The following is a 27,994-nucleotide window of genomic DNA, read 5'->3' on the forward strand; positions in this document are numbered from 1 at the left end:
TTCCCCTCTTTTCTCCCTTCCTCCCCATTCCCTTTTTCCTAATGTTTCCTTTTTTTTTTTTCTATTTTTAACCCCCATCTTCCTAGTCTTTCCTCTTTTTTTTCCCTTTTCCTCCTCACTCACTCACTTCTCACTCACTTTGGGAGAAGTTTGGGCCATGTCAGGCAGAGCTGGGGGGGATTTGGGGCAGTTTGAGGCACTTTGGGTTTGTTTCATTTGGGTTTGATTTGAGGGCATTTTGGGGCAGTTTGAGGCACTTTGGTTCCAGATGGGGCCATTTAGGTTTGATTTAAGGGGTTTTGGGACAGTTTGGGACACACTGGGGATATTTTGGGCCATTTCAGTTTGATTTCAGGGGGGGTTGGAAGCAGTTTGAGGCATTTTGGTTCCATTTTGGGCTGTTTGGGTTTGATTTGATGGGGTTGTGGGGCAGTTTGGGTCAATTTGAGGCACTTTGGGTGCATTTTTGAGCTATTTAGGGTCAGACTGGGGGTGCTCGGGGCCTTTTTGGCCCATTTCAGGTCAAGTTTGGGGCGTTTTGGGCTTTCTCAGATAGGATCCAGGGTGTCTGGGGCTCGTTTTTGGGGCATTTCCAGTAAGCTGTGGAGTTTTGGGGTAGATTTGGGGTCTGCTGAGGGTCTGCTACTGGGGCTGCAGTGTCACCCCCCGGGCTGGGACACAGCACTGGGACAGGTGGCACTGGGACATGGAACCAGTTGTTTTTGGGACAAGTGATGCTGGGACATGAAACCCCAGCACAGGTGACACTGGGACAAGTGACAATGGGATGTGTGGTGGCAGGACACACTGTGGGGACGTGTGGATGGGGACAGGTGACAATGTCACACATGAAACTGGGACACGGGACCTCCAGAGCCTCCTGGATCCCTTTGAAATGAGAATCGGCTTTTTGTGACCCCCCCCAATGTCCCCTCCCCATAGAAACCACAGCAAGGAAAGAGCCTTTGTGCTGGGTCCTCCCCTGTTGGTGGCCTTGGGGACATCTGGGGTGACACAGCCATGGGGACACCTCGTGTGACAACCTGGCACAGCCATGGGGACACGGGGACATCCAGGGTGACACCCTGGTGACACAGCCATGGGGATGCTCAGGACACCCGGTGATGGCTGTGGGGACATTGGGGACACCCCGTGGGAGGTGGTGGCACAGCCGTGGGGACATCGGGGACATCTCCTGTGTCACAGGTGTCACAGCAGGGTCCCTTCCCCCCATGACCCTGGGGGGGACAAAACTGCTGGGGGGGGAGAGCAGCCCCTCTGGGAATGGGACCCCGGGGGGGGTAGGGGGTTGGACCCCCCCTTGGCTGTGATGATGGGGATGGGGGGGGGGTACTGGGAATAGTGGGGGGGCAGAGGTGGGGGGGGAATACTGAAGGGATGGGGGTGTACTGGTGGTACTGGTGGTACTGGGCCCTTTGGGGGGTGCAACAGGAGGCTGAGGGGGAGGGGGGGGGAATGTGTCCCCATCCAGACACCAAAGGGTTAATGCAGCCCCCAGCCCTCCCCCCCCCTGTTTCCTGGCAGCTGCTGGGGAGGGGGGGACATTGGGGACATTCCTGCTCCTGCTGCAGCTCCTGGCTCAGGATGAGCCCCCAGGGCCCCCCCACACCCCCAAAGCCCCTTTCTTGTGGGTAGCAGCATCAGGGGATCACAGGGAACCCACCCAAAAAAGTGCCCCCCCCAAAAGGGAGATTTTGGGTGTGCCCAGGGGAGTTTGGGGTCTGGGGGGGGGGTTAAGGTTGGGGGGTCTTTTGGGGTCCAGGGCTGTGTTTAGGACCTGGGGAGTTGTTTTAGGGTCTGGGGGGGGTCTGGGAGGGGCTGTTTGGGGGTCCACAGGGCTGCTTCAGGTGGGGGGGGGGGAATTACTTTGGGGGCTGGGAAGGTGTTTTGGGGTATGAGGGGGTTTGCGGGGGGGCTGTTTCAGGTCGGGGGGGGGGGGAATGCTTTGAGGTCCAGGGGGTGTTTGAGGCTCTGGGGGTCAGGGAGTGTTTTGGGGTGCGGGGGGGGCCCTAAGCCTCTCGTGTCCCCCCCCAGTACCTGCCAGTGAAGTGGCCGCTGCTGGACGTGCCCCCCAGTGCCCCCCTCAAGGACAGCCGCTCCCCCCCCCCCGCACACTTGGTAAGAGACACCCACCCCCCAGGATACACCACAGTGTCCCAAGGGATTTCAGGGGTGTTGGGGGGATGGTGGCCTTTGGTGGCCTTTGTGCCCCCCCTCCTCCCATGTCTCTGTCCCCCCCAGGCTAACAAAGTGCCAGTGGTGCAGCACGGCCCCCACCTCCACCCCTTGACCCCCCTCGTCACCTACAGCACCGAGCACCCCCCCCCAGGACCCCTGCCCCCAGACATCGACCCCAAACGGGTGAGGGGGGGGGTAGGGGGCTCCCGATGGGGAGGGGGAGGGTCTCATGGAGGCTTCTGGGGAAGGGGGGCATTGGGGGGGGGTATGGGGGGAGGAGATGATGGGGGGGTGGGAGATGAGGGGGTGTGAGGGGTACGGGGGGAAATAGGGGTTGGGAAGTGGGGAAGGGGGGGGTGTGAGGGAGGGGTGGGGGGACTCAGATGTGGGGGATCGGGGGGTGGATGGGGGGGCTCGGGGTGGATGGGGGGGGTCAGGGGTGGATGTGGGGGGGTCAGGAGTAGATGGGGGGGATGGGTGATAGGTGACGGGGGGGGTGAAGGGGAGGGGTGTCACTGTGTCCCCCCCCCGGTGACCCTGCTCCCCCCCCACACACACACAGGGATCCCGCGGCCGCCCCCCCCCGAGCTGCCCCCCTACTACCCCTGTCACCCGGAGCCGTGGGGCAGATCCCACACCCCCTGGGCTGGCTCGTGCCCCAGTAAGGACCCACACCCCACATCCACCCCCTGACCGCCCCCATCCACCCCCTGACCCTCCCACATCCATCCCTGACCCCCCCACATCCACCCCCTGACCCCCCCTCATCTACCCCCTGGCCCCCCCACATCCATCCCTGACCCCCCCACATCCACCCCCTGGCCCCTTTCCACCCACCCCAGACCCCCCCACATCTACCCCTTGACCCCCCCACCCCTGACCACCTCATCCTCTTCCCTCCCACATCCTTTCCCCCATTCTCTGCTGGGTCCTGGGGGGGGGGGTTCGGGGGGCCTCCCAACTGCTGGAATTTGGGGTCCCAGTGGGGTGGACCCCCGGGTGTGGGGCAGGGGGTTTGTGGGGTGTGTGGGGTTTGGGGTCTCTCCCCACTGAGGCTGCTGTGACAGGCAGGGTCAGCCCGTCTACTCCATCCCCCCCGGGGGGTTCCAGCACCCCTACCCCGCCCTGGCCATGAACGCCTCCATGTCCAGGTGGGTCTGGGGGGGTTTGGGAGGGTCTGGGTGGGGGGGAGGGGGTACCTTCTGGGTCCTCCCAGAGCTGCCACTGGGGGGTGTGACCCCTTCTTTGGGGACCCTGTGGAGGCTGAGCCCATGGGTGACCTCCATAGGCAGGAACCCCCCCGGGGGGGTGCGGATGGGTCCCCAGGGGTGGGGGAGAGATGACAAGGGGACCCCCCTGGTGTGGGGACAGTGCAGGAGCTGGGGGGGATCTGCCCCACAGCAAACCCCGAGGAACAGGTCTGGGGGGTCCAGGAGGTCCTTGGGAAGGTTTGGGGGGGCCGCGGGTGTCAGTGGGGTTCTGACCCCCCCAATTCCTCCCCGCAGTTTGATGTCCAGCCGCTTCTCCCCACACATGGTGTCCCCCCCGCCCCCCGGGCTGCACCCCTCGGGCATCCCCCACCCCACCATCGTCTCCCCCATCGTCAAACAGGAGCCCCCCCAGCCCAGCGCCAGCCCCGGGGACAACGCGTGAGTGATGGGGACAGGGAAAGGATGGGGGGGACGGGATGGGACACCCTGAGCCTGACCTGACCCCCCCTGAGGTGTCCCTGCAGGAAATCCCCCGCGGCAGGGAGGAAGGAGGAGGAGAAGAAGCCACACATCAAGAAGCCCCTGAATGCGTTCATGCTCTACATGAAGGAGATGAGGGCCAAGGTGGTGGCTGAGTGCACCCTGAAGGAGAGCGCGGCCATCAACCAGATCCTGGGCAGGAGGGTAGGGGCTGGGGACACCCCGGGTCACCCCCACATCCCCATGGCCTGGGGACATCAGGAGGGGACAGGGGGAGCCCAGGATGGGGGTGGTGGGAGGGGGGGGAGAGCCTGGGGGTGTCCTCGGGGGTCCCCAATGTGGCTTCAGGATTCAGAGTGTGTCCCTCTGGGGTCCCGAGGGTGATGTTGGGGTGTCCTGTGCAGTTTTGGGGTCCCTGGGGTGGTGTCAGGGCCCCCAAAGCAGTTTTAGGGTCCCCAGAACAGTTTAGGATGCCCGGTCTGGTTTAGGGCTCAGTTTAGGGGTTCCCATTCCAGTTTGGGGTCCCCAGGCCGGTTTGGGGGGAGGGCACTGGTGCATTTTGGGGGTTCCCAGCCCATTTTGGGGCTCTTTGATATGGTTTGGGATCCCTAAGCTGGTTTGGGGGTCCCCAGCCCAGTTTGGTGGCCCCTGGTGCAGTTTTGGGGTTCTCAGCCTGGTTTGGGGGTCAAGGGCTCTGTTTGGGGAACCCCAAGGCAATTCGGGATCTCCAGACTGGTGTGGGGTCCCTGGCGTGTTTTGGGGGTCCCTGGGCCGTTTGGGGGTCCCTGGTATGGTTTTGGGGGCTCTCAGTCTATTTTGGGGTCCATGGCTCAGTCTGGGGGTTCCTGGATCGGTCGGGGCTCCCCTGGGACACTTTGTTGTCCCTTGGTGCAGTCTGGGGGGGGTCCCCAGCTCCGGTTGGACATCCCCAGGTGAGTCAGGGGTCCCCGGGCTGGCGTGGGGACTTTTGGGGTGCAGAGGCCATTCGGGGGTCTCCGGGCTGGTGCAGGTGTCCCCAGGTGAGTCTGGGGGTCCCCATTTGTGTCCTGTGTCCCCCCCCACCCATGTCCGTGTCCCCCCAGTGGCACTCCTTGTCCCGGGAGGAGCAGGCGAAGTTCTACGAGCTGGCACGGAAGGAGCGGCAGCTCCACTCCCAGCTCTACCCCACCTGGTCTGCACGGGACAACTATGTGAGTGGGCACCCACGGGGCCCCTGGCGTGGGGGGGACTCCAGGGGGTCCTCCCCTCCCTCTGCAAAATGCGGTCTGGGGTCCTTGATCTGCTTTGGGGAGGGGCAATGGATGGTCTGGAGGGGACATTGGGGTGCTGGGGGTCCCAGCTGTGTCTGGAGGGGTGTGGGGGGGATCCTTGGTGTTCTGGGGGAGGGGGTTGGGTTGCTGGGGGGTCCTTGATGTTCCAGGGGGGTTGAGGTGCTGGGGGCTTTTGCTGTGCCCAGGGGGCATTGGGGTGCTGGGGGGTCCCTGCCATGTCTGGAGGGGTTTGGGGTGGGGGGGTCCTTGCTGTACTTGGGGGGGAGCTGGGGTGCAGACAGGGGGTCCCTGTAGGGTGGGGTTGGGGTGCTGGGGGTGGTTCTGGCCTTGCTGGGGAAAGGTGAGATCTGGGAGTGCTGAGCGGGTTTCAAAAATGTCAAAGGAAAAATTTCCCCATTCCCTGGTGATTCCCCTGAGCAGCCCCAGGGGGGCACCCCCCAGATCCCCCCCCGAGACCCTCCCCCACTCCCCCCTGCTCAGGAGGTGGGGGTGGGGGTTTTGTTCTCCAGGGCAAGAAAAGAAGCGGAAGCGCGAGAAGATGTCTCAGCAACAGGGGACACGGACACGGACACGACCCTGAGAGTGAGTGGGGGGCACCCAGTGTCACCCCCAGAGCTGGAGGGGGTGGGGGGAATGGGGCGGCCACAGGGATGGGGGAGCTGTGGCTTTGCAGCCCTGGGGGGGAGGGCTGGGATTTGGGGCTCTGTGCCTCTTGGCAGTTTGGGGTTTGAGTCTTGGCACCCTTGGGGATTTGGAGCTTTGCATCATTTGGGGCTTTCCACCATTTGAGAGTTGGGATCTAGGGCTTTGTATCCTTCAAGATCTGGGCTCTGCACCGCTTTGGGATCTGGATCTGTGCATCTTTTGGGGCTTTGCACCATTTGGGACTTGAAATTTGTGGCTTTGCACCCCTGGGATTTGGGATCTGGAGCTCTGTACCCTTTGGGATTTGTGGTTTTGCAGCCTTTGGGATCAGGGATTCGGGGTCCAGCCCCCTGTGCTCTTTGCGCTTGGGCGCTCGGAGCTTCGCCGCATTTCGGGGCAGAGTTTGGGGGATTGAGGCTTTTTTGGGGGCTGTGTGTGTGCTGTGTCCGCAGGCTCCCTGCCCTCCAAGCCCAAGAAGCCGTGTGCCCCGTTCCTGCCCGTGGAGAAGCCGTGTCCCAGCCCAGCCTCATCCCATGGCAGTTCCATGCTGGACTCCCCGGCCACCCCCTCGGCCGCCCTGGCCTCCCCGGCCGCCCCGGCTGCCACCACCTCGGAGCAGGCTCAGCCCCTCTCCCTCACCACCAAACCCGAGGCCAGGGCTCAGCTGCCAGGGCATTCAGGGCCCTTTTTAGCAGGCAAAGCCTCTTCCTCCTCTTCCTCCTCTTCCTCCTCCTCCTCCTCGGGTCTCTCCAGATCCGTTCCCTTCTCCTCGCCTCCGGCTTTGGTGGCCCCGTTGGCCGCTCTGCAGACACAGCCGCTCGCCCTGGTCACCAAACCTGCTGACTAAGGGAAAAAAAACACCCCACCAACCTCAAACCTTCCCAAAAACACTTTTGTGTCGTGTTCCCCCCCCTCCTCCTGCTGCCCCATCCTCCCCCCCGCCCCCTCCCTGCTGTTGGGTGCAAGAAGCCACAGCCAAGACCCAGCCCCGGCCAAACCCATTATTGGTCAATATTTGACCTTCCCTGAACTCTTTGGGAGCCGTCCTGGAGGAAGGGCTGGCCAGCCTAGAGACCATTTTTGTTTAAAAAAAAAGAAAAAAAAGGAAAAAAAAAATACCTAAGAAGAAAAGGAACCCTGGGGGATGGAGGGAGGGATGGAGGGGACAGCACCAGCCCCATGGCTACTACTGCCACAGAGCCATGGCCACGGCCACACTGCCAGGCACAGGTACCCAGCAGCCCAGGGGCAAGAGTCAGACATGCTGGCTACTGAGCTAGCCATCTCGGCTACCAACCCAGGGGATTGGCCCAGGCTGCCAGCCTGGGCTGCCAGCCTGGGCTGGTAGCATGGGCTCTTTACTCAGGCTGCTGACCTGGGCTACCAACCCAGGCTTTTGAGCCAGGCTACCAACCTGGACAACCAGCCTGGGTTACCAACTTGGACTGTTGACCTAGGCTACCAGTCCTGGCTACCAGCCTGGGCTACTGACCCAGCCTAACTGGGCTACCAGCCCAGGCTCACACCCTGGTGCCCATGGCTGCTCCCCCCCATCCATCCCACTCTGTCCCCTCTGCAGTGGCCTTGGCCCTGTCCCAGCCCTGCCCGGGATCTGGTGCTGGGGGCGGGGGGTGCCCGGGGCTGGGCTGGGGTTTGTTCCCCTCCAATCTGTTATTTTTCACAAAAGGAAATAAAACTCCAGCTGCAGTTCCGTGCCTGAGCGTGGTCAGTGCCCAGTGCCCCCTTCACCAGCTTCTGCATCCCCAGCTCCATTCCTGCCTTCTCCATCCCCAGCTCCACTTTTTTCACCTCCATCTCCGTCCCCTCCATCTCCAGCTCTTCCCGCCCCATTTCCCTCAGCTCCAGCTCCATCACCTCCTCCATCCCACCTCCTCCCCACCTCCTCCATCTCCACCTCCATTTCCACCTTCTCCCTCACCGTGTCCCTGGAATGAGGTTCCTGTCCTGCCCCCCTGCAGCCTTGGGCACTGGGTGGGTTTGGGGGGTCCCAACCAAAGCTCTGATGGAGCAGGGGGGCAGTGGGTGCTTTGCTGGCAGAGTGTGGGCAGCAGGATATGGGGGGGTGAGGGGGGGCTGGATCAACCAGTTTGGGGGGGCTGAGGAGTTACTGGTGTGAATCTCAGGGCCAGGAACCACTTCTTCCAAACCAGGAATGAGAAGAGCCATTGGGATGAAAAAGCTCCTGCACAAAAGGATCAGCCAGGGTCACCTGGGGATCTTCAGCCACTTGAGCTCAGTGCAGTGCAGCTCTGGGGGTCACCACCCCCTCTCCTCCTCTCTGGGTCTATTTTGAAAAGGAAAAAAAGGAACCACCTCCAGGTTTTCCCAGTGAAAGTCACAATTCTGTTTTCTGCCAGAGGTTCCCCTAAGCCCAGTGCTGGTTCCTGGGGTTTGTACCCCCCTTTTGTTCCCTGTTGAAGTTCTCTGCCAGTTCCCATCTCCCACACCCCAGTCTGGCTCTTCATCTCTCCCAGTGCCACACTGTGGGGACAGGGGTGTCCCTGGGCCACCAGTAACAACCCAAGTGTCCCCCTTGGTGCATTTGCTTGTCCGGTGGAACCAGTGACACCTTCACCTCCTGTGGGGACATTGCTCTTTGCCTTTCCAGTGCCAAACTGGTGGGAAAAAACACTGGAGAGGCATTTCTGGAGGCAGAGGGGACAAGAGACCATCCTGGTGTCCTGCTGATAAGGAAGGCACCAACCACATCTGCCAGATGTGAGATGAGCCTGTGTCATGGGGGATGTCAGCAGCTGGAAATCCTGAGGGATTTCCTTGGATTTGAGGGTTCCTATTTTCATACCAGACCTGGACAGAGCTACCAGAACCACAGAGCTGGGGAGCGCCAAGAGCACCTTGAGTCCGGGCACCTGGGACATATTTGAGACAAATCTTGGGCCCAGAACCTTGAGAAAGGTTCAGGTGAGTTCTGCAAGCAGTGCTGGGGCAGAGCTGGGGAGAATCTTCTGGCCTGGAAAGCAGAGCTCAGAGCATCCCAGCTGGGGGGGGGCTCCCAAATTATTGTTCTGAGGGTCCTGGGCTCATTGAGAGCCTCCAGCAGCAGCAGCAGCTCTTGGGCACCACCAGCACCTCCCAGCACAAGACAGAGTCTGGGGCAGCTTCATCCCTTGTCACACCTGAGCTCAGTCAGTGTTTCCCAAAATGTTTTGGAACGTCCTCACTTTCAAAGAGCAGCTTTGCAAACCCTGGGGTAGGGCAGGGGTGCCCCGTGCCCTGAGGAGCATCACAGGGCTGCAATGAGTGGCACCTGGTAGCCAGGAGAGGATGAGGGTGTTGAGGCTGTTGAAAAGAGGCAAAAATGTGGCTTTTTTTTTTTTTTAACTTTCTCTTTAGGGAGGCTGCTCCAAAAAAAAGGGTTTTGGGGTGAGGAGGGGTGGTGCCTGAAGCCCCACTCATCCCAGCGCCTGGAGCGGACAAACAGCTTCATGAATTGGATTTCATGGGAAATTAAAGGCATGAAGGGACCTGTCAGAAGAATTAAAGTCTGAACTGGAGCCAGACAGCTTCAAACAGATGTTGGGCTTCAGCAGGAGAATATTTCTTTGTTTTGCTCAGCATTTTCCCATACAGAAAGGGAACATCTGTTCTGATGCTCTCGCAGGGCTCCTCAGCTGGGTGGTTTGGGTTATCCCCAGCAAGAAGAGACCCAACTGGGCTCCAAACCCCTCCTGCTCTGCTCCTCCTGGAGAAGGGGACGAGATGTTGGTCTTGGATGAAGATGCTGAAACTCTTAGAGTTGAACCAGGCTACTGGTGGTGTCAGTGGAACCCTGATTCCTCAGCGGGGTTTGTGGGGTCCTCACAGGAATCATGGAATGGGTTGGGTTGGGAGAGACCTCAAAGCTCCCCCAGTGCCACCCCTGCCAGGGGCAGGGACCCCTCCCCCAGCCCAGGGGGCTCCAAGCCCCATCCAACCTTCAACACTGCCAGGGATGGGGCAGCCACAGCTTCTTGGGGGCAACCTGGGGCTCAGCACCCTCACCCCAAACAATTTCTTCCTAAGATCTCATCTCAATCTCCCATCTCCCAATTCAAACCCTTCCCCCTCATCCCATTCCTCCAGGCCCTATCCCAAGTCCCTCTCCAGCTTTCCTGGAGCCCCTTCAGGCACTGGAAGGTGCTCTAAGGTCTCCCCAGAACCTTCTCTTCTCCAGGATGAACACCCCCAACTCTCTCCCCCTGGCTCCAGAGCTGCTCCAGCCCTCCCAGCAGCTCCAGGGCCTCCTCTGCACTGGCTCCAACAGCTCCGTGTCCTTCTGCTGCTGGGGACCCCAGAGCTGGACACAGCTTTACCCCAGAGGGTGTCCCCAGAGGGGGACAATCCCCTCCCTGTCCCTGCTGCCCACACTCTGGGGGTGCAGCCCAGCACAGGGGGGTTCTGTGCTGTCGGCTCACGTTGAGCTTCTCCTGACCCCATAGCTCCAAGTCCTGCTCCTCCTCAGAAGCTGCTCCCTGGCTCTGTGAACACCATCACTGCCACTGCCACCCCCAGGGAGGGAAAGCTCCGGGGGATCCCCAGATCCCAGGTAGGGAGAGGAGAGGAGAGGAGAGGAGAGGAGAGGAGAGGAGAGGAGAGGAGAGGAGAGGAGAGGAGAGGAGAGGAGAGGAGAGGAGAGGAGAGGAGAGGAGAGAAACATTTCAGAGCTAAGGAAAGGACTAAACCCTCTGGCAGGGGATGTGGTGGGGAGGGGCTGTGACCCCCTGCAGCACTCATGGTGAGATGGGATGGGATGGGATGGGATGGGATGGGATGGGATGGGATGGGATGGGATGGGGGCAGGGTTGGGAGCCAGCAGGGTGCTTTCCCCACATTTTTTTGGGAGGGGGTGACCGTCCCCTCGCTTCATTGCCACCTCTCCCTCCCTCCCTCTCCCTCTGCAGCTTTGCCTATTCACTAATTGCAATGCCTAATGAGGTCCCGGGGGTCTCCTGCAGAGATGGAGCTAATTAGGGGCTCTGCCACAAACCTGCCAGCAAATGAGCCCAAGTTTCCCTCAATCTGCTGGGTGGTTTTCTTTTTTTTTTTTTTTTCCAGGAGGGGCCAGGGCTGGGGGTGACCAGATGTCCCCTTCCTCCCCACCAGGATGATGCTGGAGCTCGGCGGGCTCCAGGCTCCTGCCAGAGCAGCTGCTGCAGAGGCAGTGGCTACACTTAATACATTTTAATTAGCATCATTAAATTCTGCCGTTTGCTAATTGTTTCTCCTTTTGATCCTTTCTCCTGACCCGGATTGGCCCCTGGGGGGGAAGAGGGCCTGGCCGGGGGGGTTGCAGACACTGGTAACAAGGTGAGGACTTTATCATCTCCCAGCTCGGGGTTGTTCCCAGGCTGTGGGGGACCTGTGCAGAGGTGTGTGGGTTGGGAAAGAGACATCCCCAAAAAGTGACAAAAAGGGATTTCTGAGAAGAGGCAGGAGCAGGGGAGGAAACCAACCAGAACCTGCCCTGGAAGTTTGGAGGTGAAGGGATTTTTTTTTTTTTTCACACCATAAAGGTTGCCCAGGGAAGCTGTGGCTGCCCCATCCCTGGACGTGTTGAAGGTTGGGATGGGGCTTGGAGCCCCCTGGGCTGGGGGAGGGGTCCCTGGGTGAGCTTTGAGGTCCCTTCCATCCCAACCTATTCCAGAATTCTGTGATTCCAAGGAGCAGCTGGCACACTGGGAAGCAGCCTGGTGGGACTGAAGGAGAATTTCCTCCTCCTGCTTCCCAGCAGCCAGGGAGAACCAAGCCCCAGCCTCCTCCTTTCCTCCAGCAGCCAACATCCGCCTGATCCAGGAGCCACTTCCCGCTTGTCCCGCTTCCCCTTCCCGGGAGGTTGGGTGAGGTCACCTCTTTGTCACCTTTTGAGCCAAGAAAACTGTTGAAGGGAAACCGAGGCTGGCACGAGGCTGATGTCAGTCTCCTCCTTGGTATTTTTTGGGCAGAATTCCCTTCCCAGATGCATTGTTGGGAATCCAGAGGAACTTGGCCTCCGTTCAGTTCCAGGGAGGGGGGGGAGTGGAACGGGACAGGAATGAGAAGCAGCCTCACTCCTCTGCTTCACAACCCCACAAAAGCTTTGGGCCAACCCTTCTCCCATTCCCTCGCAGAGGCCCTGGGCTGCTGGGATCACTGGAATGTCTTGGGCTGAATAGAGGATTGAAGGGGGGCAAAAAAAAAAAGAGGTGACTCCCACAACCCATCACCCCGGGGGTTATGGGTGAGACTCCCCTGGCTGGGGGACACAGAGTGGCACTGGGTTGGACATGTGACATTTTTTTTCTGTCTTTTAGCATGAAAGGGCCTGGCTGGAGCAGGACCTGGTGCCATTATCCTGGTTCCTCCTGGAGGTTTTGCCCCCTCTGAGGGATGAGACATGCGTGGTCTGGAGCACCGTGGGAATTCCTGGGGGAAGGGGGAGGCAAATCCGTCAGTGTAGAAGGAAAGGAGGGAGGTGGCAGGGAGGACAGGTTGGGATTGTTGCCAAGAAGCCACATGACAGATACTTAATGGCCATAATCCATGAGCCTGGAAAAGTGGTATCAAAGGTCTGGCTGGGAAAAGCTGGAGATCAGACTTCCTGAAGGATGGTGAAATCCCAGACCAGCATCCCAGAGCAGAGGGGACCTGTGCTGGAAGCAAGAGGAAGGAGGCCCAGAAGGAACATCTGGAGCTCTTTGTTTCACCAGGATCCCCCAAAAGGTCAGGGGGGCTCTGCTGGAGACGGGGCACAGCAGGACACAAAGGCTCAGGGAATGCCTTGGGACGATATGGGGACACGGCGGGTGACATGTGGCTGGAGGACAAGTGCAGGTGGCATCAGTCCCAGCTCCAGGACACCCAGGGCTCCGCAGCTGATGGAGCTGCGGACATCGGGATCCACCCGAGCAGCTCCAGGAGGCTCCAGAAGGGTCCCAGGGGGACTCGAGGTTTTTCCCACGTTTTCATTTTCTCTGCTCTACGTTCAGGTTCTGTCCCGGGGTGGGATCAGCAGACGGAATCCCAAGGTTTCTCCCGGGGCTGGCATCCTGGATCTTACAGGAGCGGGTCCGTGAAGCGCAGAGGAGAGGAAGAACACATCTAAGGACAGGTCGAATATTCCAGTGCGGAGAGGGGAAGCAAAACCCACCCTGAGGACACGTCCAGGGGAGGGGAGGAAACGGTTCTGCTGCCCAGGGGGTTCTGGTGCCGCTGGAGCTGCCCAGGAGGACACAGCGGGGGGATCAGGGCTCAGCCCCCCCCAGCGCTGCCCTCAGCCCCGGACCCCAAACCAAGGGAATGCCCCCAAACCGGGGCCAGGCAAACCCCGCCCCCTCATTTGCATAAGACACGCCCACTCTATGCAACCAGCTCCCGCCCTTAGCCCCGCCCCTCAAGCCCCACCTCCCCCTTTGCCCCGCCTCCTCCCTTCGCCCCGCCCGCCGCCTCCTCGCTCTCGCGAGATTTCCTCCGCGGCAGTGGCCGCCCCTGCCCGGAAGCGGAAGCGACCTTTCCGTTCGGTTCGGTTCGGTTCTGTTCGGTTCGGTTCCTGCGGGGCCGCCATGGTGCTGCGACCGCCGCTGCTGCTGCTGCTGCTCCTGGCGCTCCGGGCCCGCGGTGAGAGGCGGGGGGGCGGCGGGAGGGGGGGCCGGGAACACCGGGGAGTCCCGGGGCCGCAGGACGCGGTCCCGCCGGGCACTCGGTGAGCCCAGCGCGGGCGGTTTCGTTCCCGTTCACCGCTGGCGCTGGGCTCCCCCGGGGCTGTGGGACTTTGGGATCCCCTCGGGGCAGTTCCGTTCCCCTTTCGCTGCCTGTGGGGACCGTGACCCCCGGTGTGTTTGTCACAGGAGAAGCGGCAAGAGAGGAAACGACACCCAGGGAAGGCCCTGCGGACACCGGGGATTCCTCCCCTTCCAAGGCGGGGGCAGAGACCCAAACGGCGGCCCCCGGGAAGGGGCAGACACCTCCCGGCCCCCGGCAACCGGGAGAGAACGCAGAGAGGCAGAAGGGCCCCGAGGGACAGGCAGGGACCGGGGGCCCAGGGAACACGGGTACAGCGGGCAGCGAGACGGGGCCGGGAGACCAGGGAGGCGGTGGCCAAAGTGGAACCCAAACCAGTGCGGGGAGCAGCACCGGGGAACAGAGCCACAACCTGAGCAGCAGCCCTGGGAACAAGGACGAGGAGAACCCGAGGCAGGGGAACAGCCAGGACAGCACCGACAGGGACCAGGAGAGCAGGGGTGGCAATAATGGGGGCAGGGACACTGGGAATGGGGACAGGGACACTGGGAATGGGGACAGGGACACCAACAAGGAGGGCAGCAGCACTGACACTGGGAACAGGGACAGCAGCACCAAGAAGGGGTACACTGGCACTGAGAACAGGGAGAGCAGCACGGGACAGCAGGAGAAGGGGAACAAGGACATCAGCAACGGCCCTGAGCAGGAGAGAGAGAAAAATCCATCAGCAAAATCAACTTCATCTGATGCTGAGAGTGTTGTAGAGGAGGAAGAGGACAATGCCATGAAGGAGGAAGAGGAGGAGGCTAAAGGTGGCAGTGCCAACAGCCCCTTCCTCAGGGAGCAGGAGCAGAGTGTCCCCTCTGTCCCCCGGCCAGCTCAGAGCAGTCACTTCTTTGCCTTCCTCCTCACCTCAGCCATCCTTGTTGCTGCCCTCTATGTTGCCTACCACAACAAACGTAAGGTGAGAGATTGGGATGGGATGGGATGGGATGGGATGGGATGGGATGGGATGGAAAAGCCCTGGGAGATCCTCCAGCCCATCCCAGCACTGCCCAGGCCCCCCCACCCTATGTCCCTCATCCCCACATCTCCAGGGCTCTGAAACCCCTCCAGGGATGATGGGGACTCCAGCCCTGCCCTGGGCAGCCTGGGCCAGGCCCTGACAACCCTTTCCAGGGAGAAATTCTTCTCCAGCTCCAACCTAAACCTCCCTGGCACCACTTGAGTTGTGCCAAAAGTTCCTCTTGTCCCATCCCTTGTTCCTTGGGAGCAGAGCCCGACCCCCCCTGGCTCCAACCTCCTCTCAGGGGGTTGCAGAGAGCCACAAGGTCTCCCCTCAGCCTCCTCTGCTCCAGGATCAACCCCCCAGGGCCCTCAGCTGCTCCTCACAACTTCTCCAGACCCTTCTCCTTCTGCTCCACACCCTTCCCCAGCTCCCTTGCCCTTCTCTGGACACCCCCAGCCCCTCAATGTCTCTTTTCTGACCCAAAACTGAGCCCAGGATTGGAGGTGCAGCCTCAGCAGTGCCCAGCACAGGGAAATGATCCCTGCCCTGCTCCTGGTGGCCGCCCCAGTGCTGATCCCAGCCAGGATGCTGGTGGCCTTCTTGGCCACCTGGGCACACGCTGGCTCATCCTCAGCCCCTGCTGTCCTGACCCTCTTGGGGTCCCCACCCCCTCCCCTCACTCAGACCTCCCGACCCCTCCCTCCTCTCCCTGTCACCAGGGGTTAAATGGCATTTACTGCTCCCAAGTGTTTCCCCAAGCACAGAAGTGTTGGAGAAGCCCCCTCAGTGTCCCTCCCTCCCCCTCCCTCTCTCCTCAGATCATTGCTTTTGCTCTGGAAGGAAAAAGATCCCGGGGTGTCAGACGTCCCAAAGCTGGGGATTACCAGAGACTGGACCAGAAGGTTAGACCCAGCCCAGAGGGGACCCAGGGGATTGGAAATGGCCTTTTTTTAATTATTTTTTGCTTTTCCCAGCTAGAGGTGGGCCCAAAGCTGCTACTGGGTGCTGGCAAGCAGATTTTTAAAAATTTATTTATTTATTTAGCAAAGCCCTGTGGGTTTGGGTTGGAAACAGTTGTCTAGAGAAGTGGCTCCTCCAAAGCAGGGATTTAGTGAGGTTGGAGCTCAGGAAGGATTTATCATCACCTCAGGAGAACCAGAGCATTCTGTGGGTCAGAGAAGGTTTGGGCAGGAGGGTAGTGGGATTGAGGCTGATTTTCCTTCCTCTTGAAACTTTTTCTTGATAAAACTCTCTTTTCCCCTCTTCCTCAAGTGCCTGTTGGTATTTTCTGTGATGGGAAAAGGAGATGAGGAAAGAAAGAAAGAAATTTCAGAAACTGAAAAAGGGAAAAGTGCTGGGGGAGGGGGGGGTGGGAGATGAGGGTGGTTTCAGACCCCTCCAAGGATTTTGGGGTGGTAAAGCAACACATTTAATTTCATACCTTTTAATGATTTTTTTTTTTTTTTTTTTTTCGTCCTTTCCAGATCTAGATTCCTGCTGGGATGTTCCCTGGGATGGCCCTGAGGGTGCTGGAGCCCCAGGAGAGGAGGGAGAGCAAACAGGTCTCCTGCACTGCGCCTCCCAGTTCTGCTTCTCATTTCCCCCCCTGCCCTAAAGAGAACTTTGGTTTTTTTTGTTCAGGCCCAGCCCCCAGGGCAGAACTTTTGTCTGCAGATGAGAAGTCGACTGACAAACAAAGCCACCTGCAAGATGAGCCACCCCCTGTCCCCCCAGGGGACAGACACCTCCCCCTCCCAGCCCACCAGCTTCTTCCCATGGTTTCATGGCCCATTTTTCACAGCTCCCACCCCAAAGCTGTGATGTTTGCACTAGAGGTGGGGCTGGGGGAGCTCCTGCCAAACCCTCAGGGGGAGCTGGAGGCTTTGCCTCCAAAAACAACAACAAAAAAATTGCCTTCCCTCCTCCCCCTCCTGGAGCAGGGATCTGGAGTGGGACACTCAGACCTCAGGGGTTTCTGCCCGCTCAGGCACCAAAGGGACTTTTTCTCCCCCAGCTCCTCCTGCCCTCCTCAGGGCTTTGTGTGCCTGGACCCAGACAGAACCCAGACAGAACCCAGACAGAACCCAGACAGAACCGGGCCTGAGCACAGCCCCAGCTGCAACTCTGCCCTTGGGTTCCTCCAGTTCTGCTCTGAGTCATTTGTTGGAGCCAGGCTGTGTCTGCAGAGGGCACCAAGTGCCTGCCTGGCTCCTGCTCTGAGCCCGGGGTTTTCTGGGAAAAAAAAAAATAAAAATAATGGGTGTGAGGCACCTGGAGCTGCTCGGAGCCCCCCAGCCCCTCACCCACCTGGGAAGGAGCCAGGAGGGGTTCAGGTCCCTCCAGCTGCCCCAGGAGCCACTCAGGAGGCTGAAGTTGGCCTTTTCCTGGCCTTCCTCAGGTTGGGAACACTTGGTCAGGTTCCAGCAGTCCCCTTGAGGAGGGCAGAGACATTTTCTTGCCTGGACACAAAAGCAGCAGCTGAATTGTTTGGGGTTTTTGTTTCCTTGTGGTTCATTCCCCATGGAAAAAGGGAGGAGAGGCCCTGACCCTCTCCTTAAAAAACCCAAACATTTTTAAATTCTTTTTTAAAAATTATTTTTAAACCTTTTCGCTGGGTGTGAGAAAGACCCTTCAGGCTTCAAGTAGCTTCTGAGGTTTCTGTGGTGAAGTTTTGTGATGCTGGAAGCAATCCCAGCGTGGGGAATGGGAGCGTGGGGTGGAGGGAAGGGAAAGGGAAAACTGGGAATGTCAGAGGGCAGGAAGGGAAGGAGGCTCTGGAGGGGGTGGGAGCTCCAGCAGGACCCGTGGGGCAGTCCCCAGAGCTGGCAGAGGATGTGTGCTCAGCACCTGGTCTGGCCCTGAGGTATTTTTGTTTTTTTAATTGAAAAATAATTTAGAAAGGGCTTTTCATGTTGTTTTTTTTCACCTGCTTGCTCTCCTGTTGCAGGAGCTCTTCCCTTTGTCCCCAGTCACTGGGGATCAGTGATGGGAAGGAGCTGAACCCCCCCAGCCTCAGATGTATGTCCCTCTCTGGAGGTGACAGGAGGACAGAGGGGACATCCCCAGGACAGAGCAGTCCCGGGGGTCCCCTGCCTGCCCTGGCCAAACAAACACCCCGGGGGAGTTTGGGGGTGACCCCCAGGAGCTTCCCCCCCCAGCACTTTCCCTCCTTGCCGATTTTTGTGGAATTTCCATTTCCCCGGTGGGTTCCAGCTGTGTCTGGGACCTTTTCCCTTTGCCACCACCCCCCTCTAGGCACACAGGGCTTTTTTTTTTTTTTTTTCTCCCCCCAAATATTCTGGTTTTGGGGCCAGCCTGCTTGGGTTGAATCAGCACCTGGTTTGTCTTCTGCTGGCAGCTTGCTTTGAAGGATCAGAAATTTTTATATTTCTTTGTATTTTCGTTTTCTTTGGTTGTTTTTTTTTCCTTTGCAGTGAACTCAATAAATGGATTTAAGGAAAACAAACAGTTTTCACCTCTTGGTCCCTGCCTGTTGTTTTCCTCATCTTTGAAATCTGGCAGATAGGGGGGGGATTGGCTCCTCTTGTTTGTAAAATTTAAAAAAAAAAACCAAGATTTTACCAAGATTTTACCAAACCCACCAGTCCTACCCCCTGGGAGGATCTGAGGATCATCTCAGCATCCCTCCTCTGAGACTGGGACAGACTGGGACAGAGCAGGCTGCATGGGGACACTGCCCCCCTAGCCCAGGAGCAGGGACAAGGAGGTGACAAGGATGCTTTTGGCTGCATCTTCTGGCAGTGATCTGGGGACACTTTTTCCTTTTTCCTGCCTTTTCTCCCCAAAAGGAGCAGCCCCACCCTCATGTTCTGAGGTGGGGTTGGTGCCTTTGGGTGTCCCACTGACCCCCCCAGGGTGGGGGCTGCTCTGCTGCCTGGATTTGGGGTGAATTCCCACTTCTGAGGAGTCTCAGGCCTTGTGCTGTGTGGCAGGGACAGAACCCATGGGCAGCACCCCCCGGGAGGCAAAGTCCTGGGAATGTTTTCCCGGCTGGAATCTCTCCAGGGGGAAACACCCAGAGGGAGAAAATGGATCTGAGCCGATCAGAGAGGCCCTGGGGGGGAGGGTTCTGCCCCAGCTCCTGCCAGGGCCTGAGGGATCTTTGTCCCTTCCTGCCTTGTCCCTGTCTCCCAACCCAAGGATGTCCCAGGAGGGATTTTCCTGACTTCTCCTGAGCCCCCCCTGGGTCCCTCACCCCAAATAAAGTTCTCAAGGACCCTGTTCCCCACCAGAAACTGAGCCCTACCCTCAGCAAACGCCCCCAAATCCACTCCAGGTCCCAAGTTAACCCCAGATCCTGCTCAGCACCCTTGATATTGAGGGTGGGGTTTGGGGTTTTATTTTTTTTAAACCCTGGAGTTCTTGAGCAGCCTCAGGAACAAAGCTGGGGAGGTTCCAGGGGTGGTTTCAGGCTGGGCAGGGCCCCCCCCCAGCAAACTTGGACTTCGCCTCCCCGAGACAAAAGTCTGAGCCCTGGGAAGGTCTCAAGGTAAATAAAAAAACCCCAAATGGGTGAGGTTGGGATTTTGCCAGGTTTCCTGGCAGAAAATCAGGAGCAGAGTGAGGTTTATGTTCCCTTCTGGCACTGGGGGTGCAGGGTTTGGCTGACCCCCCCTAAACCCAAAGTCCCTCCTCTGCAGGGGGTCCCGTGGTCACCTCTGCCTCACCCAATGTCCCCTGGCACCCCCTGGGTGAGCACTCGGCCTCCTGGAGGGATTTGGGGAAGTTTGGAGTTGAATTGGAACTTTTTTCCCCACAGGGGAATTCCTGCAGCCTTCAGCCTCCTCCTCCTCCTCCATGGGTGCTGAGGAGGGGTGCAGGGGGCTGGTGACCGACCCCGGGTGTTCCCCTGTCCTGGCAGTGGCAGCCACGTCCCAGGTCCCCCGGGGCAGCTGAGGAGGAGGTGACATTGATGCCCCCCAGGACCCCTCAGCAGGACCCTGGATCCCTGGGGGGGGAGGCAGAGGTGGCCCAAGGAGCAGAGCAGTGGTGGCTTTGTCCTGGTGCTGTTCTCCAGAGGAGATGTCACCAGCACTGGGGGGACTGTCCCTTACCTGGGCTGCAGGTGGGGCTCAGCCACCCCCCTCATCTCCCTCCCCTCTGCCCCAGGGACAGCCCTAAAGCTCCCAGGGGCTTCGGGGTCTCCCTGGGGAGCTGTGTCCCCCCCAGCCAAGCCAACAACTCACCCCATGGTGCAGAAACCTGGGCCAGCTCCTGTCCCACAGCCTCACACCTTCATCCTCATCTTCATCCTCATCCTTTGCAGTTTCCCAGCTTCTCTTCCCAACGATCCCAGAGATGGGGGCTGCTCCTCCTCCTCCTCCCAATGCAAGGGAGGGACTTGGGACAAGGGCCTGGAGGGATGGGATGAGGGGGAAGGGTCTGAGCTGAAAAACTGGAGAGATTTAGATGAGATTTTAGGGAGAAATTGTTTGGTGTTGGGGTGCTGAGCCCCAGGTTGCCCCCAGAAGCTGTGGCTGCCCCATCCCTGGCAGTGTTGAAGGTTGGATGGGGCTTGGAGCCCCCTGGGCTGGGGGAGGGGTCCCTGTCCCTATCCCTGTCCCTGTCCCTGTCCTTGGGGTGGCACTGGGGGAGCTTTGGGGTCCCGTCCAACCCATCCCATCCCATCCCATCCCATCCCATCCCATCCCATCCCATGGTCTCTCTCTTGGGCCCCAATCTCTCCCTGTGCAGTGATCCCTGGGAATCCCCTGGGGGAGGTGGCAGAGTCCAAGCCCTGCAGACCCCCACCCCACTTTTTTTCCCTCCTGTAGGGCCAAAGCAGCTCCCACCCGATTTAACAAAGCCCCAGGGATGGGGTGATCCCCAGGGGCTGCCTCCCAGGGATGAAGAAGACTTTGGGGGTCCTGGTGAGCACCGGGAATTTCTCCAAGGATAAAACCTGGAAAATCTGGGTCACAGCCTCATCCCCCCCCTCCTCCCCAGGGCTGGAGATGATGCTGAGGGAGAACTGATCACTGGCCAGGAAATCATCTTTAATCCATCCCGGGATCCTCTGCTCCAGAGGGAGACAGAAGGGGATGGCATTGGAAGGAACCAGCAAAGAGCTCCAGGTCCATCACCTCTGATCCAACGCCGTGGGGCCGGGGGAGGGTGAAAAGGGGACAGGAGAAATCTTCCATCTCCTTGGCTCTCCTTTTCCATCAGCTTCACCTTGCCCCGGGCTCATCCCAAGGGCTGCTCCATCCTGGGGAATGCAGCAATGGGATGGCCTTGGTGTCCCCATGTCCCCTCCCGTGTCCCTGCCACCACCCAGGCAGGGACCTGAGCCCTGGCTGCTCCTTTGGCAACTCCAGGGGGACAAATCCTGCCCGGGGCTGACCCAGCACCAGGTGATGGTGATGGGCAAGGGTGAGGGGGTGGCCTGTCACCTGCTCAGGCACTGAGATGACATGTGGGACCCAGGAGTCACCTTGGGTGGCATCACCCCCACCCTTCACCCCAGAGGTGGGAAGCAAAAAAAAAAAAAATCAGGTTTTCTCCCAGGGGTTGTAAAAGGACTCAGCCCGCCCCTCCTGGGCCTTCCTGGTCCCCCCAGGAATTCCTGATTCCCACCCCTCACCCCCCTCCAGGGTTTCCACCCCATTTGCCCCATGCCTGGGCACCCCCCACCCACTGTCACCCACTCCCAGCACCCACTCATGTCCCCCCCATCACTATTCGCCCCCCAGACTCCCCTGGAGCAGGATGAGACCCCCCAGCCCCACTCCCAACACCCAAACCCCACCAGGTGCCCACACAACACCCAATTTTTTTGTCACTTTTATTGCTCTCAGGAGTGTCCCTTTGGTTGTGGTGGTTCCGTTTGGCCCGGGAATGGTTCTGGAAGCAAAGCTGCAGCTCCCAAACCTTTGGACCCAACTCCAATCTTTGTGTTGGACTCTGCTGGGCCAGGACCGGTTCCCTGCTCAGGATCCTCCTGGCACCCATGGGAAAAGGAGTTGGAGGAGCCCCGAGAGGTCTGAGGTCTGAGGGAAGCTCCAGGAGCCCAGAGATGGCTTTAGGAGCTCAGAGAAGTTTTAGGGGACCCAGTAGGATTTTTAGGTGCCAAAAAAACCTCTGGGAGCCCTGTGGAGATTTAGGAGCCCCAAGGAAGGTGTAGGAGCCCAGGGAGGCTTTAGGAGCCTGGAGAAGGTTTTCAGGAGCCCAATGAAACTTCAGCAGCCAGGGAAAGCTTTTTAGGAATTTGGTGAAGCTTTAGGATCCCTTCTTCCCTACACCAGGGGAAAGAATTTGTCCTCAAAAGGGCTGCCAGGAGTCAGGATCAGCTTCTCCTCTGCAGCAGGGAATGGTGGGAGGTGAGAAATGGGATCAGCTGGGGTCAGTTCCGAAGACAGGGACAGGAATGGGATCAGCTGAGGTCAGTTCCAAAGACAGGGACAGGAATGGGATCAGCTGGGGTCAGTTCCAAAGGCAGGGACAGGAATGGGATCAGCTGAGGTCAGTTCCAAAGACAGGGACAGGAATGGGATCAGCTGGGGTCAGTTCCGAAGACAGGGACAGGAATGGGATCACCTGGGGTCAGTTCCAAAGACAGGGACAGGAATGGGATCAGCTGGGGTCAGTTCCAAAGGCAGGGACAGGAATGGGATCAGCTGGGGTCAGTTCCGAAGACAGGGACAGGAATGGGATCAGCTGGGGTCAGTTCCAAAGACAGGGACAGGAATGGGATCAGCTGGGGTCAGTTCCAAAGACAGGGACAGGAATGGGATCAGCTGGGGTGCAGCCCTCGGGCTGGGCACTGGAGGAGGATGATGTGGTCCAGCAGCAGATGAAGGAATGGAATTGGGGTGATCAGGTGTGTCGGGGGTGGGGGGGGGTCCTGGCCAGGGGCAGGGTCACCATCAGTTCCTCTTCTTGTCCCCGGTGCCCCCCAGGCGGCTCCTCAGCCGCTCAGCATCCAGGTAGAGGTTGCGGTTGAGGACGGCGCTGGCGCAGATGAGGGCTCCTTGCAGGGCTCCTGTGAACCCCCCCAGGCACAAATCCTGCCCTGGGGGAGCAGGGATGACCCGTGGTGACCCGTGGTGACCCATGATGACACGTGGTGACCCGTAGTCCCCCACGAGCCACCCATCTCCCCCATCCTCACCTTCCCATCAAGGTTTTGGGCACCACCCCCCACCCCCTCCCCACCATCTCGGGGGGGCTGTGCCCACCAAAACCCCCTCCCTGCTCGGTCCCTGCCTTCCAACCACCCCAGGTTGTCCCCAGGAGCTGTGGCTGCCCCATCCCTGGAGGTGTTGGAGGTTGGGATGGGGTTTGGAGGTGTTTGTGAGGGGGAGGTGTTGGGTGCTCCCTTCCACCTGAAGGCACCGGAGTTTTTCCCCACCCCACCTCCTGCTCCCCTCGCCCTGGGAGGTGGTGGCCGTGGTACCTGTCAGGTAGAGGTTGGGGACAGGGGTCTGTGCCCTGATGGTGGCCATGGCCTTGGCCTGCAGTCGGGCCATGCTGTGGTCGGTGCCGTAGAATTCCCCGCGGGGGCTGCCCAGGTAGTGCCGGTTGGTGAGGGGGGTCCCCCCGGACAGGTATTCCACCTGGGGACACGGGGACAGCAGGGGGGTCTGGGTGTGCAGACCCTCGGGGGGGGCTTCTCACCATGTTTGGTCTCAGGATGGTCCTGGAGGACCCCATCATCCCCCCCCAGCTCCTGACCAGCACCCCCGAGGGTGGGGGCTCAGGATCCGGGGTTCCTCACCTTGTCCTCAATGCCAGGGTAGAGCTTGAACACCTCCTGCATGATGGCCCCCACAAAGCTCTGCTTCAGGCCCTCGTACTCCTCTCCCCTCCTGTGGACCTCCCTGTCCTCCCACTCCTCAAACCACTCGTACTTGGCGAAGGTGACGATGGAGAGCGTGGATTTCCCTGGGATGGGAGAGCCGTGGGACACAGCTCCCACCCACTGTCCCCACTCCTGACACCCCCGTGGGGTGTCCCCAGCTCCCACAGCCTGACTGGAGACCACTTCCCACGAGCAGCCCCTCGGGTGGTTTTGCCCAGGGTTATTTGAGGAGAAATTCCCAGTTTGCAGGGAGCACAGAGCACAGGAGGTTTCAGGATTGTCCTGAGTGGGGTGGTTGTGGCTCCAGCCCTTACCCGGGTGCCTCATTTCCCAGGTGGGGTCCTTGGCTGAGGGGCAGGTGACAAAGAGGAGGGGGATGTTCTTGGCAGCTTCTTCCCTGGGGGAAGCCAGGTAGCGACTGACACTGCAGAGAGGGAGGGGTGGGGAAGATTTGGGGGGGAAAATTTTCCCCCCCCCAGGCCCTTGGTGGCCAAGGGCATTTGCTGAGTCAGCACCCAGGAATTCCTCTCCCCACGCCCAGCCCAGCACCCAAGGGGAAGCCAAACCCACATCCCATCCAGGTCCTCTCCTGGGTACATGAAGTAGTTGGTGGCCTCCAGCCCCAGCTCTTCCCTCGAGCCCCTGAGTCCCACAAAGACGGTGAAGCCCCCCGGGCCGTGGGCCACCATGCTGAGCTGAGCCTGGATCTCTGCCAGAGGGAGGGGAGAAGGGGAAAAATCCCAATTTTTGTGGGTCCTCAATGAGAGAGAGGTGGGGCTCATTGTAGGAGCCTCAATCCTTGCTCCTGGGTTGACTTGGAAAAATTTTATCCTGAAATGTCCCCTGTGTGCTGGGATGGCAACTCCCACACATGACCCTTCCCACCCAACCAAGACCCTCCCCCTCAAAAGAGCCCCTTCCCACCCAACCATCCACCCTTCCCCTCACCATGCCCCCTGCCACCCAACTGAGCCACCCAGTGTGTCCCCTTCCCACCCAACCATCCCCCTCCCACCCAACTGAACCTCTTCCCACCCAATTGTGCCCCCTCCCACCCATCCACCATCCCTCTCCCACCCAACCACTCCGCTTCCAACCCAACCCTGCCCCCTCCCACCCAACCCTGCCCCGTTTTGCTGATTTCAAAGAAATAATTATAAAGTAGCTGAGTAGTGGGAGGGCTCAGGGGGGGTGTGGGGTGGGTACCGCTGTCACTCCCCCCCTGCCCCGTGTTACCCGGCAGGAGCCGTGCCCTGGCAGGCAGGAGCTGCTGGTAGGTGTTGAAGATCCCAGCGTCGGAGATGACGATGGGAGCGTAGATGTTCACCACCTCCCCCCCCTTCTTGACACTGACCCCTGGACGGGGCGGGAAAAAAGGGGTTGGATGAGGTCCAGTTAACCATGGGGATGAGGGGGGGGAAGCCCCGTGCCCCCCCTTCCCTGCCTGTTGCTCACCACAGGCCCTGCCCTGCGCATCCATCAGGATCTCCTGCACCGGAGCCTTGCCCAGCACGGAGCCCCCCGCCCGCCGGATAACAGGAATGGTGTGGAAGGCGATTTCCCCCGACCCCCCCTTGGGGTACCAGGCCCCCTGCAGGAAGTGGTTGACCAAGATGCTGTGCATGGAGAAACTGGCCTTGGAGGGGACCACGCCTGGGGAGACAAAAAAAAGGGGGGGGTGGGGGGTTGGTGGCACATTGGTGGCTTGTCCTCCGTGTTCTGTGAGGAGCATCCTGCCCTTGGGAATGCTGGAGGGAAGGGGGGGGTGGGTGGGTAGGTGAGGGAGGGTGGAGGAGCAGAAGGGGGGGCAGAGCTGGGTGGTCCTGAGGCTGCACCCACTGGAGCATCCAAGTCACTGATGGGAGAATGGGAAGGGAAAAGTTGGGAATGAACCCGTCCTGTGAGGTGGGAGTGGCGGGTGCTGGGGGGAGGTTCCTGTGGGATGGGGGGTTGGGGGACACTGATCCCACCCAGTGCCAGCGCCCTGCCCAGGGGGGGGACACTGCAGGGACTTTCAGGTCTCTCCAACCCAAAGCACCCCAGGACCCCACGGCTCAGCCCCAGGGCTCCCCACGTACCGTAGGTGGGGAAGAGGTAACTGAGGACAGCCCGGAGCTGGGGGTTGGGGGTCAGAGCCCCCACCAGCTCCTTGACACTGTGAGCTGCCAGGCTGCAGAAGGGGCTGAGCCAGGGCAGCAGCCCCGAGTGACACAGCAGCCAGGCCACCACCCTGGGGACCATCTTCAGGATGACCAAGAGCACCGGGCCACTGCGGAGCCTCTGCAGGGGGACAGCAGCCTCGTCACCCCCAACCCCAACGCCCGGGTCCCCAGCACTTTTGGATGCTCTCTTCCAAGCCCCTGTCACCCTCGGGGCCACCAGACCCTCAGTCCCTGGTCCCCACCCCATGTCCCCATCACTTCTGGGGACCCCAGCCCAAGCCCCTGTCACCCTTGGGGCCACCAGACCCCTGCCCCTTGTCCCAGGTCCCCATCAGCTTTTGAGTCCCCATCCCTGAGGGAGGGGGTCCCAGAGACCCCTCGCAACAAGGTCTGAGATATCCCATGGGATCACAGGGCTCAAACTCCAAGTTTGGGGGGGTGGGGGGTGGGCAGGAAAAGGAGATTTGAGATCCATTTCCCAACATTTTTTGGGTCTGGGGGAGGCCCCAATGTTCACCCCAATAATTTGGGTGTTGGGAAGAGGCCAAAAAAATTCCTCCCGTGACCTTCATCAGCCGCTGGTATTCCTCAATGGCCTTTTCCTCCCCAGGAAACTGCTCCTTCAGTCCTTGGAAATATTCCTCCTCTCCAGCCTGGAGGCGGAAGGTCCGGGACCCCCCGGGACCCCCCAGGACCACAGCATCGAAGGCATCAGGGAGCCTGACCCAGTCCAGCTGCCCCTCGGTCAACTGGTCCAGCAGGAAACGGGTGAAGGATCCTTCCTGCAGGTTTCCCACGTAGTGGATCCCTGGGAAAAACACCCTTTGGAGCTGGGAATGTCTTCCCCCTCCCCCCCCCTCTTTTTTTTTTTTTTTTTTTTTTTTTTTTTTTTTTTTTTTTTGTCATGTTTTGGGGAATTTTCATTCCATGCCCATTAATTTTGTAAATAATTAATCCCAGAGAGAGTGCCAGGGATGGACTTTGGTTCCTGGGAAAGGCAAGTTCTGGGGAATTCTGGGGAGATGGAAGAGAACCCAGGATGGGTTGGGGAGAATTTTAAAGGGTCTGAGCTGGATTGTTGGAAATTTGCAGGATTTGGATTGAAGGCTGGGGAAGGGTGTGGGATCTGAGCTGGGTTCTGGGGGAATCCGAGGGATCTGTGGTGGAATCTGGGGAGTTTTGTAGGATTTGTGCTGGCTTGTTGGAAATTTGGAGGATTTGGACTGAGTTTGGGGGGAATGCATTGGATCTGATGTGGATTCTGGGGAAATTTAGAGAATCTCAGCTAGATTATGGGGAATTTTATAGGATTTGAGCTGGAATAGGAGGAACTTCATAACCTCTGAGCTGGCTTGTTGGGATTTTATAACCCCTGAGCTGGATTCCGGGTGATTTTGCAGTGTTTGTTATTTCCGGGTGATTTTGCAGTGTTTATCCACCCCAGTGCCCAGCAGCACCTTTCCCCTCGGGGCAGGGTGGGTGCCACCGGGTCACTCAAGCAGCAAAATCCCCAGGGGGGATCTGCAGAGGGGGGTGTGTGTGTCCCACCCTCCCCTCCGTGTCCCCGGGGGTCCCGGGGGGTTCCGGGGTGTCCGTACCGGTGTCGAACTCGAAGCCCCTCTCGGTGAAGGTGTGACAGCAGCCCCCCAGCTTCCCGTGCTGCTCCAGCACCAGGACCCTCCTGCCCGCCTTGGCCAGCAGCACCGCAGCCCCCAGCCCCCCGATCCCACTGCCCACCACGATGGCGTCCAGCCCCGAGGGGACCTTGTCTGCCGAGAACACTGGGGACACAGAGAGACACCGCGGGGGACACGGTGACAGGGACAGGGCTGGCAGGGGGCACCCACAGTGGGGGGGGCAGCAGCAAGGGGGTGCTGGGGATGAGGGCACTCGGGGGGTGACTTGGGGGAAATGTCACCCTGGAGGGGGTCATATGGCACCGAGGGATGCTGCCACCCCAGGGGGTGACATTGTCCCGGGGGGCGAGGCCATTCTGGGGGGGGGAATCGTGCTGGGGGGTGATGCCACCCGAGGGGGAGTCACATCGTGCCAGGGGGGTGATGTCCCCTCGAGGTTGATGCCACTCACCCTGAGGGGGGGGACGTCGCCCCGGGGGGTGGGGGTCAGAGGGCTGGGGGGGTCTCTGGGCTGGGGGGGGTCCCAGGTGCCGGGGGGGCTGGGGACAGCCCCGTACCTGTCTTGACAACCGCCCTGCGCGTTGCCTTCTCGGTGACCAACGGGGCGGGAGGGCGTCGGGAATCGGCGGAGAAGGGGCTGGGGGCGACAGAGCCCCCCAGGGAACGGGACAGGAGGAGGAGGAGAAGGAGCAGGAGAAAGAGCAGCAGTAGCGGCCACATCGCCCCGAACGCCTCTGTAAAGAGGCTCAGAGAAAAACCCGCTCCGCCCAACCCCGTAACGGGAGGAACCGGGAATGGGGCGGGGGCAGCGGGGACTGGGAA

The 27,994-nt window shown here is 59.9% G+C and overlaps 3 protein-coding genes and 1 long non-coding RNA gene across 4 annotated transcripts in view; 2 read left to right on the forward strand and 2 right to left on the reverse strand.

Moving 5' to 3' along the window:
• The window catches only part of TCF7L1 (transcription factor 7 like 1), a 14,106-nt gene extending 6,593 nt beyond the window's left edge, over window positions 1-7,513 (forward strand). Inside the window, 12 exon segments of the mRNA XM_071728987.1 lie at window positions 2,056-2,139; window positions 2,263-2,379; window positions 2,758-2,803; window positions 2,806-2,860; window positions 3,267-3,350; window positions 3,705-3,848; window positions 3,935-4,094; window positions 4,973-5,080; window position 5,456; window positions 5,671-5,714; window positions 5,716-5,743; window positions 6,259-7,513. Coding sequence (XP_071585088.1) covers window positions 2,056-2,139; window positions 2,263-2,379; window positions 2,758-2,803; window positions 2,806-2,860; window positions 3,267-3,350; window positions 3,705-3,848; window positions 3,935-4,094; window positions 4,973-5,080; window position 5,456; window positions 5,671-5,714; window positions 5,716-5,743; window positions 6,259-6,653 — 1,266 coding nt within the window. The 3' untranslated portion in view covers window positions 6,654-7,513.
• A 5,651-nt stretch (window positions 7,514-13,164) lies between these two features.
• Window positions 13,165-18,018, forward strand: LOC139788721 (trans-Golgi network integral membrane protein 1-like). Its single transcript, XM_071728893.1, has 5 exons — window positions 13,165-13,420; window positions 13,651-13,854; window positions 13,885-14,507; window positions 15,371-15,454; window positions 16,037-18,018. Exons 1-5 carry the CDS (start codon window positions 13,165-13,167, stop codon window positions 16,040-16,042), a joined length of 1,173 nt encoding a protein of 390 aa, XP_071584994.1. The 3' UTR covers window positions 16,043-18,018.
• A 1,204-nt stretch (window positions 18,019-19,222) lies between these two features.
• Window positions 19,223-21,131, reverse strand: LOC139788824 (uncharacterized). The gene is made up of 3 exons (XR_011722949.1): window positions 20,366-21,131; window positions 19,760-19,968; window positions 19,223-19,465 (listed from the first exon to the last, which is right to left on the reverse strand). It is a non-coding gene; the product is annotated as an uncharacterized lncRNA (long non-coding RNA).
• A 1,184-nt stretch (window positions 21,132-22,315) lies between these two features.
• Window positions 22,316-27,930, reverse strand: RETSAT (retinol saturase). Its single transcript, XM_071729282.1, has 11 exons — window positions 27,730-27,930; window positions 27,134-27,316; window positions 26,102-26,343; window positions 25,452-25,653; window positions 24,829-25,026; window positions 24,610-24,729; window positions 23,944-24,082; window positions 23,688-23,797; window positions 23,290-23,456; window positions 22,969-23,128; window positions 22,316-22,584 (listed from the first exon to the last, which is right to left on the reverse strand). The coding sequence occupies exons 1-11, from the start codon at window positions 27,890-27,892 to the stop codon at window positions 22,439-22,441; spliced, it is 1,830 nt and encodes a 609-aa protein (XP_071585383.1). The 5' UTR covers window positions 27,893-27,930; the 3' UTR covers window positions 22,316-22,438.
• Window positions 27,931-27,994: the final 64 nt, after the last annotated feature.

Source organism: Heliangelus exortis, chromosome 30, assembly GCF_036169615.1.
Source record: "Heliangelus exortis chromosome 30, bHelExo1.hap1, whole genome shotgun sequence".
Taxonomy (NCBI): Eukaryota; Metazoa; Chordata; class Aves; order Apodiformes; family Trochilidae; genus Heliangelus; species Heliangelus exortis.